This window comes from Chanodichthys erythropterus, chromosome 8 (genome assembly GCF_024489055.1).
Source record: "Chanodichthys erythropterus isolate Z2021 chromosome 8, ASM2448905v1, whole genome shotgun sequence".
In the NCBI taxonomy this organism is placed as follows: domain Eukaryota; kingdom Metazoa; phylum Chordata; class Actinopteri; order Cypriniformes; family Xenocyprididae; genus Chanodichthys; species Chanodichthys erythropterus.
The window spans coordinates 35,126,085-35,137,917 of record NC_090228.1 but is presented as its reverse complement, the minus strand read 5'-3'; the positions used below and the strand labels follow the sequence as shown (position 1 = coordinate 35,137,917).

Genomic DNA, 11,833 nt, shown 5'->3' with positions numbered 1-11,833 from the left:
CAGCATTCTACCGATGTCTATGAATTATGAACTGCCATCACAGCTCTTTTATCACTATCAAGAATGGAAAAACGGCTTGCATAATTTCAGTGACCACATGACCTGCCCTCATGAGTAACTTTGAATGGCCTTCACCAGGTAACTTTAAACTTGATATGACTGTATATGATTTTGGAAAGAACATTGTGTATATAATTTGCATATATTTGTGTTTGTTTAAACACATTTTGTTTATTTCAGGTCCATTCTGCTTTGATCAGAGCAGTAGATTTTTTTTTTACAAGATTTGACAGGTTTAAGGTTTCCACCAGCAGACACAGTACTATATGCCTATTTGCACTTTGAAGTCCTCACAGAACATGAGTACAAGTATTCATGTGGTGACTATCACCCTGTTGTGATAGTGGATCTACACAAGAAGGGTTTTTTCCAGTTTTCTGGCATGTGCATTGTAATCAGATTCAGTTCCCAGTTACTTTTTACATTTTCTTATGATGTGTTGTCATTGTCAAAGTGGAGTGTGCTTTGTTATAGATATTAAAGTTGTTGTAAAGGAGAGTATCCAATATAATGGTGTGCATTTCAGAGTTGCTACTCCCAAAGGCATTCATGTTCAACAAATGCTTTCCTCAAATGTATGAAGGGTCATATATGTAAAGATATGGGTTACAAAGAGCACCAAGTACTTGTGCAAATCTGTGAATATTATAATATTACTGGCCAAACTAGGCCTGCCTTTCCGCGGACACCGTGAAGATGCTGATGCAGAAACAAGCGGGAATTATTTGAGGATATGCAACTTTTTCTCAAAATATGACCCTGATTTCAAATCCATGCTGTCCAAATATTTTAACTGCACAAGCCGAGATCTTGTTCTTGCTTCTCTGCATGCAGCTGTTTGTCACAGGAAGAAACTGTATTTTGTGTTTCAACCTTATTAAAAAATGGAGCTTCGTGTTGTTATTCCCCTTGTAGCTCGCGCAAATGATGATTCTCTGTTAACCAATCACCGTTCTGCAGTGAGTCTAGCTCCACCCTTTAGTACCGGACTACTGTGCTAGGTACCCCAATAGAAGGGTCCCAAAAAAGTGGTACCGTTCCACTCGGTGGAAACAAGGCAATGGAAATTAGCATGTGGAAAGCAACTGAATTTTTAGATTTTTTTTATTCGAGTATTATTTAGCATATTTGTTTGATTTTTAATGATTTAATTATATTTTAATTAACTGCTTGTCATCAACTTAGGAACCCTGCAGTTCCCCTGGGGGTTCGTGAACCCTAGTTTGGGAAACCCTGGCCTAGAAAATCACAACTTTTCATTTTCCATTGGTCTTAGTACACGATGAAACTACAGAAAGAGTAAAGTTTTAAATAGGAAAAATATTGAAACTCTTTGGTCATTTTTGAGCGAGATGCTAACGGTCTAATCAGATTCAATGAACTATGCTAAGCTATGCTAAAAGTGGTACCGCCAGACCCAGAGATCAGCTGAATGGATTCGAAAATGGTAAAACTCAACTGTTTAATTCTATGGGAGCCAGAAAATGAGCCCATTTTCAAAAAAAAAGTGGAGTGTTCCTTTAATTCAAAATAAAATGTTCATATTTAATCATCTCTATTCCTGATAATTCAAGGGTTGAGTTAATATGTTGTGGCTACGACAAAAAAAAAAAGAAAAAAAGTAAACCGAAAATGTCCTGTACAAGACCGTATTAAGCTGGTTTAAGCCGTGATAAATTATACATTTTTCTGATTGTAAAAAATATCTGATTGTCAGATTCTCAAATGCATACGTTTATATACACAGCAAAATCCCCCTAGTTAAATAAACTCTGCTTGGAGAAAATATGGTCCCTCTCTACATGAAGTTAAAATAACACTTAAGGAGAGTTAAAGTTTATGAGATAATATGCTGTGGAGTTTGTGGAGTTGTTTAACCAGATCCTGAGAGATTTAATATATTTTATCTTCAGTTGATTTCATCTAAGACTGTGGCTGGAAGTCATTTGTAGTTATTGTGTTTCTCTTCAGTGATTCTTGTTAACAGCAGGTGTTCATCACTAATGCTCAATCATAACTTAATTAATCACTTAATTATCTCATTAACTTTAAATCTGCTTCAGTGTTACTTTAACACTATATAGAAAGGGACCATATGTACTCTGAGCAGAGTGGATTCTCTGGGGAATTTGTTGTGTCATCATCATAGTTGATCACAAAGTGTTTTTGTGCACTTTCATGCAGTCAAAGCCTGTTGGATTTAGAGTGTAAATTCATCAGTTTCTTCCAAAATGCATGAAAGTGAGTGTCTGGTAAACAAGGAGAAGAACAGAGTAAACATTATACAATGTGCATTTGACATGAAAAAAACAACGTCTTTAAATTATGTTTGATGTTTATTAATGCTGCACATCAGTGTTTTTTTTTATTATAAAAGTACTAGCAAACATTATGTGGCTGACAAAACAAAACAGCTGTGATATGACAAGTGCTCATTGAGCGAGTCTCTTTCTGGCTCAGTGCCAGCCAAAGTGTGAAAGTGATAAATTTTTAGAAGGTGTAGGCCATAAAGACTTCTAAAGTCAGAGGGCTCAAAACTGAGTCTTTGTTCTCAAAGTCGAGTCGCAATTCTTCCTTATGTTGAGTCGAGTCGCAAGTCATCAAATTTGGGACTCACAACCCTGGTCTATATTTAAAATCAGCTACATAACAGTAAAAACATCATCCACCTCCTCAATACAGACTGCATTCACATGCTCATCAAAATACATGGTAGTAATCTTACTAGTAAAAAGGAATGCTTGCTCATTCTTTAAAATAATATTAACTATCTTATAAAACATAGGCATTTCATTTTCAGCAGCAGAACAAACAAATTCCAACTTGGTATTCAGTACCATTGTGTTTCATTCAAGACATAAAGATTCAATGTTTCAGTGAAAACCTCATTGCCCTCCAGACTGCAAAAATAGCGGCCCTTTTCCCAATCATTGACAGTGTTTCCACTCATTGTGTTTTCTTTCTTTCTCTGTTTTAGGCTGTAAAGATCTTTTAAATAACTGAAATCATTTGGTGAAGTGATATGAAACTGTAATGCTGTCAAGACCTGCCTAGATCTACTTTAGCCGTGCGTTTCCCTGAAAATAATTGCACACCTTAGAACGTTCGTCAACCAATCAGATTCAAGCATCCAACTGCCCCATAGTATAAAGATTTTTAACGTTACCGAATGAAACGCCATACCCACAAAGACGTATAAGACTGTGCAAGCTATGGGAGTGTTGGACTCGATCTACCCCATTAATGTTTTTAATCATCGCTCCAAATCCTTTCACGTCACCATTTGGCCTGTAGGTGGCACTTGTGCTTCATTTAAACAACTAGATAGTTTCATCAAATGGTAAACGGTTTATCAATATGCAGTAAGAGTAAATTAAACACTACTTACAATTAATGAGTTCTATTTTAGCAATTTATGAATAAGTTTACAACGAACAATGAAATTGACAATGAAATTTAATTCTAATGTGAAAATTAATACCCACAGCTCCTGATGGCACTAGGGATGTTCATCAAGTCCACTTCTAAGGTATTTTAAACTTCTTTTAACCACTAAGCAAAGAAGGAAAATCCATCTGGATGCTTATGTAATAAAGATTTGCTTTATTTCTGGTGTGAGTTATTACATGATTCCTGTCCATGAAGCTCATTCCACACTGATGACTTGAGTTCTTTCATACATGAAACCTCATGTGGTACTCGAGGGTTACTTTATATCTGAAAGTCTTTTCGCAGTGACCACATTTAAATGGCCTCTCTCCAGTGTGAACTCTCAGGTGTCTGTCAAGGTTTTCTTTAAGGTTAAAAGTTTTTCCACAATGTTTGCAGCTGAAAGACTTCTTTCCTGTATGAATTCTTATGTGGTCTACAAAGTGTCCTATTTGAGTGAAACTCTTTCCACACTGAAAGCATGTAAACGGATTCTCTCCTGTGTGAGTTCTCATGTGCCTTTGAAGGATTGCTTTTCGGTTGAAGCTTTTTCCACATTGTTTGCAGGTGTAAGGTTTCTCCCCAGAGTGAATTCTCAAGTGGACTGTAAGTTTTCCTTGTTGATTGAAACTCTTTCCACACTGAGGGCACGTGTAAGACTTCTCTCCAGTGTGAATTTTCACATGACTGTTAAAGCTATCTTTCTGAGTAAAACTTATTCCACATTGAGGGCAGATGTACGGCTTCTCTTCAGTGTGAGTTTTCATGTGGTTATTAAGGTTTCCTTTTTGGTTGAAACTTTTTCCACATTGTTTGCAAGTGAAAGGCTTCTCTCCAGTGTGAATCCTAATGTGGTCTTCAAAGTATCTTTTTTGATTGAAGCTCTTTCCACACTTAGCACATCTGTAAGGCCTCTCTCCAGTGTGAACTCTCATGTGCCTGTTAAGGTTTCCTTTTTTATTGAAACTCGTTCCACACTGTTGGCAGGTGAAGCGACTCCTAGACCCTTTCTTTTCAGTCTGTTTTTCTCCTGTTATGAAATCGTGATGATTATTATATGGATCTTTCTCTTCCATTTCATTCAGTACTTCAGTTTCCTCTTTCAGTGCCATCAGGTCTAAAAAAGAGAAAAGTTAAGCCCAATTTAATGGCACAAAGCAATAGTTATCAAAACATAAATACATGTAAAGCATCAAAAACCAACACAACTAGATCCTATACACTAAGCTTCTAAAAGAGGTGTTGCATGTAATCCGAAAAGCCTTCTCAATACTACTTAATCTTCACTTTCTTTAGGCCAGGGATGGGCAAACTCGGTCCTGGAGGTCCACTAGATTTATTTATGGAGAAGAGAAAAAACAATGGTGTGTTTGGGCAAACCCCATCCTTCAAACACATAGAAAACATGAAGAATTTCACCAACTAATCAAAGGGCCTGTTTACACCTGGTACACAGCAAAATCCCCAGAGTTAAATCAACTCTGTGCAGAGTACATATTGTCCGTCTCTAAATAGTGTTAAAGTAACACTGAAGCAGAAGTTAAAGGTGCTAAAGAGGATCATTTCGTCGACTGAGAAACCAAAGACTGTTAGTGAGTTTCTGAAATGAGCGCATGCGTAAGAACAACCCCCCTCCTTCACAGCTCATTTCGAGGGAACGCCTCCCAAAACTCGTGCAGGAGTATTGGAACACGAGTGTTTACCACCGGCATTCGCTGTGTCGTGTTAGTGGATTCATTATGTCGGACTCACCGTGGGTAACTCATAATCTGCAGTTGTTGCTCCTGTCTCCTGACAAAAACATTGCATTGGAACGTCATGGCAGTGATTGGCAAGCCAGAGGGCCATCATCGCGTAAACGATTGGCTGATGTTTTTAAGGCCCTACCTCGTGCACAGATGATGTATATTAATATTATTCCTTTCAGTGCACCTAATAAATAGTCTTTTATCAGTTAGTAAAGACAGTTTCAAGTAATATTGCAAAAATGTATAAAACAAAACATCCTCTTTAGCACCTTTAAAGAGATAATTAAGCGATTAATTAAGTGATGAATGAGCATTAGTAATGAACACCTGCTGTTAACAAGCATAATCACTGAAAAAAGAGAAATAAAAACCACAACTGACTTTAAATCTGCTTCAGTGTTACTTTAACACTATTTAGAGAGGGGCCATGTGTACTCTAAGCAGAGTTGATTTAACTCTGGGGTTTTTGCTGTGTATTAAGATGCGTTTTGGTCGATCGGATCACAAGTGGATGATGCTAAAAACAGGTGTAAATGGGGTCTGTTTTGAGCTTCTCCACCTTCGACCACTTCCAGTGGTAGTCAAAAACACATTAAATTGGATTGCTTTCATAGTGTAGATGCTCATGTGGTGGAAAGTGTTCGAAACAACCTCTAAAGACTGCCTTCTCTTCAGCTACTGACACTATGACTGAGTCCCAAATGGCACACTTCTATGCACTTTCTTGCGGACTTACAATGGCTGCCGCGTGCGCTTGTCCGTTAAGTCCACGAGACCGTAAGGTGTCCCATCCATCATTTATGTTTCAGAAGGGTGCTCACGAGGGTGCCCTCGATGCACACTTCAGCTGAGCCCGCAAGTTTGTGAGCTAAACAGAGGACTTTACCCAACAGTCAAAGCGGCATTACGTCACAAAAGTGCAGCGGCAAAGGAAGACCGTGAGGGTTTAGGGTGCCATTTGGGATTAACCAATAAACATTATGTGAAGCACACTAGACAGATGGGATTTAAACTTGCTGGCTGAAGCCACAAGTTTGGTTTGAAGATGAAAAACAAAACACAATGTTCTCTAAACATGCACTTGCACCATGTTCAGCACGGCCTTGTGGCTGTCAGAGCAGAAACAAGCTGCTCTCTGTATGTTTTCCTGTTGTCGACGGTCATGTTCATATACAAACTAAATGCAGATATTTCACCTATTAAATCAAAGCTTATAAAGAAGCCCCTATATTTAATCACCCATAGACCATCCCCTCAAAGAAATCAGGACAGAAGTGGTTGAAAGTGGACCCCAAAAAAAAAAAAAAACAGTTTAAAGGTTCTCTAAGCGATCCTGGGTGGAGTAACTTCCTGTTGACGTTCGAAGTGTTGTCAAACAAAACAGAGGCTAGCTAGACCCTCCCTCCTCCTCCTCCTCCCCCTCCCCTCCGCGCTTCCTGAAACAGTCATGAACGCGCATTTAAAATCATTCTTGTCGGTTATTGGCTGGAGCATGTTTATTATGATTCGTGGTCCAGGCTGCACCAGTTTGTTTTTGTTGCCGTTTTCGGAGCTTGTGGTGACTACAGAGACCGCGTTTTTTACAGTGTGTTCAGGGGACAGGCAGCTAGCGGATAGTGAGGAGATGTTTGCTGTATATGACAAAAAATGTTTTGGCCTAAAAACATGTGATATCACTTAGAGCACCTTTAAAATACCAGGTGTAAACAAGTCCTCGTCCACTTGTGATCCGATCGACCAAAACGCATCTTAATACCAGGTGTAAAAAGAGCCAAAGAGCTCTATCTGGATGATGAGAGATTCACTGTCTAATTAGCAACAGCTAATTCACTAGAGGCAATGACTAGCACAACCGGCACAACAGTTAACAGCATATATAGACATAAAATAATAAATGTCACACAGCTCTGGATATCCCTGTTCATCTGTGATCAGCTGTTTCTTGGATGAGCTTTCAAACAAATATGACCTATTTTGGCATCAAGCAACTGTTTATTATTAAAAAATTATAAAATGACTAATAAATGGGTGCTATCACATGAGCAGGTAATCACAGCAGTGCTGATATTGAGCCATATCACATGACTGCGAGTGTCAGTTTCAGCATTACCCAGCTCATTAGAAGGTGTGTAATTTACAACAGTATTACACAAATCCGGTCCTTGAGCCTGATAATGCACCAGTCCCATTCAACAAAGAAATGTGTTTCAGTGTATTGGATCCATGCATTACTGAAGGTCCTAAAGTGACAGCAGCCTAAAATCTGTCATTAACGTTAAATGAAATTAAATGAAACAGAGAAAAAATCTCTCACTGCTCTTGAATGAAAAATGAAGAATCTGTAAATATTTTGTTCACACAATGAAGACTATGCCATTTTGTTTTTGTCTATTAAGTTTTACAACTAAATATATTGGTTTGTGAGGCACATAAAATAGAAGTGAATGGGACCAAATTTTTCAGCAATCACACACTGAACTGGACTTGATCCAAATTGTGACAGTATGAACACAAAGAGGTCTTCAGGTTGAGTTATCTTGTGTATTGCTATCTCTTTCTGGAAATGTAAGATATTATCTAAATCTCATTTAGTTGAGTCTGGAGAAGTTTAGTTGAGTCCAAAGCACGGTTTACCAGTGTTCATTCACTCTTCAGCTTCAGCTCAAACGGCCTGACATTGTTAACATGATTGGATTAGAAAACAGTTCTAACTCTTTCACCAACAGGTTATTATTTTTATTTTTAAAGCAACAACATTTTTGATTATTTTCAGGAGTTCAAAGTTAAGCTTTGAGAATGAAACCAACCTGTTTGTTCCTCAGTATCTTCAGGTTTCACTTTGAATGTTTCTTCAATCTTCATGTCTTCATTATCCTCTTTAATAAACTCCATCTTTGTTTGTTCCTCAGTATCTTCATGTTTCAAACTGAATACTTCTTCAATCTTTATGTCTTCACTCTCCTCTTTAATAAATGCCATCTTTATAATAGTGTGTTGTGTGGATCTCAGTTGCTTCACCAGGGGTTTTTCCTTAGTGTTTGTCCTATTTAAGAAGAGAATAAAACAGAAAAAAATAAATCCAAACTAAATATCTGGGTGTGTCTCAATCAGCTCTAGATCAGTAATCCCATACACTGGTAAGCGAGTCAGAAAGAGAGTTAATGGATTTACATCACCTGATTAGACAAAAAAAAAAACCTTAAAACTAATGATGCAAATTAATAAAAGAACACACACTACACAGAAACGTCATGCATTTATGATCTACATTTGGTACTTAATTAATTAGATAATTAAACTTTAATGAAAATATTAGCAGTTGGTTTGTAAAAGTTACACATGTTAGTGTTTGTTGTTCTCGTTCATTTCATGATTCGAGCTCTTCGAATCACTGAATCATTTCGCAAAGTATTTGATTCAACTGACTAAAATCTCTCCCTGCATCCCAATGTCTGTGTAGGGCATCTCTATCTGCCCTAAATAGTATTGAATATTACTAATGTCACATACTATTTAAGATGGATAGTATGCACATTGAGACGCAGGCTCAGTTTCTCCATCACTACTCGCCAATGACCGAATTCGTGTTTATGATAAACTGATTCACAATATAGGGAGCGAAATAAGATTACTTTAACCAAAACAAAATATCCCTCATTAAAGTTAGATGACAGATTACAATGTTACATTCAATAATAAATAACTAATTTAGCATCGTCTGTAAAACACTGAACGGTTTTATTGATTTGAAGAGATGAAATTGTTCAAAACAAACCTTTCTTTAGACGAATCACAACACGAACAAGAGTGCGGCGCAGCCTTGTGACGTCAGGTCGCCACACCAAAATAAAAGTACCGTTCACACGCTGCTGTCTACAATAACAGAAGTGCATATAAATTTATTTTTTAACAAAATAATCCCTGTATTAAAATTAAAATAGTGACAAATGTGATGAAAACAAACATGAGTGTATAAGTTCATAAAGCAGAGTTCATACATGTGTCCAAAAGAAAATACAATATTAAAAATGTGGACATATAAAATTCATTAGACTCAAAAATAGGTATAAAATATATAAATAACATCTTTCAAAGTAATAAAATAAGTCAAGTATAAGTGCAATTCATTCAGTACATGATCATTCATAATGCAGTTCAACTGGAAGGTATGTGTGAATAATTTTTTAATTTAAATTTAGTTTATCAACTCTTCTTTTTTTCAAATTTTTTGGCCTTTGGTCATTTTTAGAATTTGAGAGTAAAAACATAATTTATTAATTAATTTATTTATTTATTGTGAAATTCTTGGCTCTTAAAGAGGGTAAAGAAACACAAATCCATTACTCGAGTATTAGCTCCTCTACACTGGCTCCATCCATTTTCAAATTAAATTTAAAATTTTAATGTTTGTGTATAAATCTCTAAATAACCAGGCTCCTCCATATCTTGCAAATCTATTGACCCATACAACCCCTCCAGAACATGGCGTTCAGAAAATCAGAAACTTCTTGTAGTGTCCAGGACAAATCGTCTACTAAAAGTTTATCAAGCCTTTGCAGTAACAGGGCTGAAACTGTGGAAAGAGCTGCCTTTATCCATTAGTTCTGTCAAATCTCTACCAGTGTTTAAGAACTTGATAAAAGCACATTAAGTGTTGGCAGATTATACAACATAGTATGTTGTTTGACTTCAAGTGTGTTTTTATTTTTGGTTTTATATGAAAAGCACTTTGGTCAACTTCAGCTATTTTATTGGTGTTATTAATCATGTAAGGCATCTCAGTATCTGTGCCTGGCAGTGGTTCAACCTGAAGAACATTTACTGTAAATCTTTTTGAAGATAAGAGTGGGACCCAAAGAGGACCCCATCAGAGACAATACCCTGAGTGCCAGTGTTAGCACACAAAAATCTGTACTGGGAATCAGCAAAAATAGTATCCGGCTGCAGCCCCACACACATTTTAGGACACACAATCCAAGCTGGAAGTGAGGGTATTAAAAAGTGAGTTATAGCTTTACAGCGAGTTGTCTGTAAAGTTTCTGTCGTTATGTGATGATCAATTCATTTATATATAAAGTTAACTGTTCTAAATACTGATTATGTGCATGTCTTTTACATTGTATTAGCTTTAAATTATCATCCTTTATCATTTTCTGCAGATAGTTTGATTATGTTTTAGATTGGGGGTTGTAAATGGGCTTTGCAATGAAGCCACTTTATTGATATACACCGATCAGGCATAACATTATGACCGACTTCCTATTATTGCGTTGATCCCCCTTTTGCTCCAAAAACAGTCCTGACCCATCGAGGCATGGACTCCTCTAGACCCCTGAAGGTGTGCTGTAGTATCTGCACCAAGATCTTTCCTTTAAAACTAAATTTTAAATAGCTATTTTCATCTAGAAATTTAAGGATCTTGAAAAGCTGCTGAGCAGTGAGAGAGTCCAGACAAGAATAATAAGATACCGCCTCAAACAGAAAATCTGCAATCTACAGAAAGCGTAGGTACAGTGGAAAAAAGCATTCATGTACTACAATCACACTAAAATCTGAACATGAAAACTTTATTTACAGATTACATAGCTTGCAGCAAAAGATACATCAAAGTCCAGAAACTGAACTGGTCAACCCCAAAACCCACACATTTATAACAAATCAAATACATCTAGATAGATATAAAAAAAAGAGGTCAGAGATACAGTAACCAAATAAAAGACCGGGCTATCCAGCTAAACCATCATAGTCCCAGATCTTTCACTTGCCATCACCAGCAACTTTGAGAAGGCACCTAGTGGTCTGTGTGGGAACATTTACAGTAAGAAAACATTTCACTACAAATGAACATTCAATTTAAGATAGCACCAAATTCTTCCAGTCTTAAATGTTTAAGACACAATAAATATAGTATAACCAAAATCTATTTTTTTTTTAACTCCCTAGCCTGGATTCTTTGATGGAGTGTTAGCCTGGATGAAATTAAAACTGAAGACAATGACAGCAGAGCGGAGACTATGCTCACTTGTCTTTGATGAAATGGCCATAAAACAACATCTGGACTATAACAAAAGGACAGACTCGATAGATATTCTGTGTCCTGATGGTCGCCCATGGTCTTCATGGTTAGGGCTATAAGTGGCAAATGGAAACAGGTCAGAGATTTCAAAATGTTTTCAGCAGGTGACAATTACAAAATGAACTAAGTGTACTCAAAAACGACACATTTCCTTATTTACTAGGCAATTGCATTCTTCCTCTGCAAGTCCTCAATGCCAAGTGTGGAAATAGCCAAAAATATAGAGGAGGCAGTAATCCAACTGAGCAGCATTGGATTAAATGTATGTCCTTGTTATACATTATATGCAGTTACTATAGCAATTAATATAAATTATGCCTAATTGCATGCAACTAACTCTGAACCACACCCTAATCCTATCCACCTTTTTCCTGATAAGCCTACTATGTTTTAAGAAGTTATAGCCATAAACATGTATAATCATTGCAAAGCATCATGGGAAAAAGGTGGATAGTAAGTACATGTAACTAATTGTTACTACTGAGTATTTAAATGTTTATTTACACTAAAACGGACACTG

At 36.8% G+C, this 11,833-nt stretch overlaps 1 protein-coding gene across 2 annotated transcripts; it reads right to left on the bottom strand.

The window, feature by feature from the left end:
- Positions 1-2,444: 2,444 nt before the first annotated feature.
- LOC137024034 (zinc finger protein 501-like) lies at positions 2,445-9,047 on the bottom strand. 2 transcript variants are annotated; one of them, XM_067391190.1, is made up of 3 exons: positions 9,013-9,047; positions 8,045-8,280; positions 2,445-4,606 (listed from the first exon to the last, which is right to left on the bottom strand). In XM_067391190.1, the coding sequence occupies exons 2-3, from the start codon at positions 8,214-8,216 to the stop codon at positions 3,735-3,737; spliced, it is 1,044 nt and encodes a 347-aa protein (XP_067247291.1). In that variant the 5' UTR covers positions 8,217-8,280; positions 9,013-9,047; the 3' UTR covers positions 2,445-3,734. The 2 variants fall into 2 exon arrangements, with proteins under 2 accessions (XP_067247291.1, XP_067247292.1); XM_067391191.1 differs by lacking the exon at positions 9,013-9,047 and adding an exon at positions 8,748-8,966.
- Positions 9,048-11,833: the final 2,786 nt, after the last annotated feature.

Bases quoted from the DNA above. Each gene is read 5' to 3' on its own strand.
- LOC137024034 (XM_067391190.1), bottom strand. From the start codon at position 8,216: ATGGCATTTATTAAAGAGGAGAGTGAAGACATAAAGATTGAAGAAGTA. The intron at 4,607-8,044 runs GTTGGTTTCATT...TCTCTTTTTTAG, and splicing joins AGATACTGAGGAACAAACAG to ACCTGATGGCACTGAAAGAG.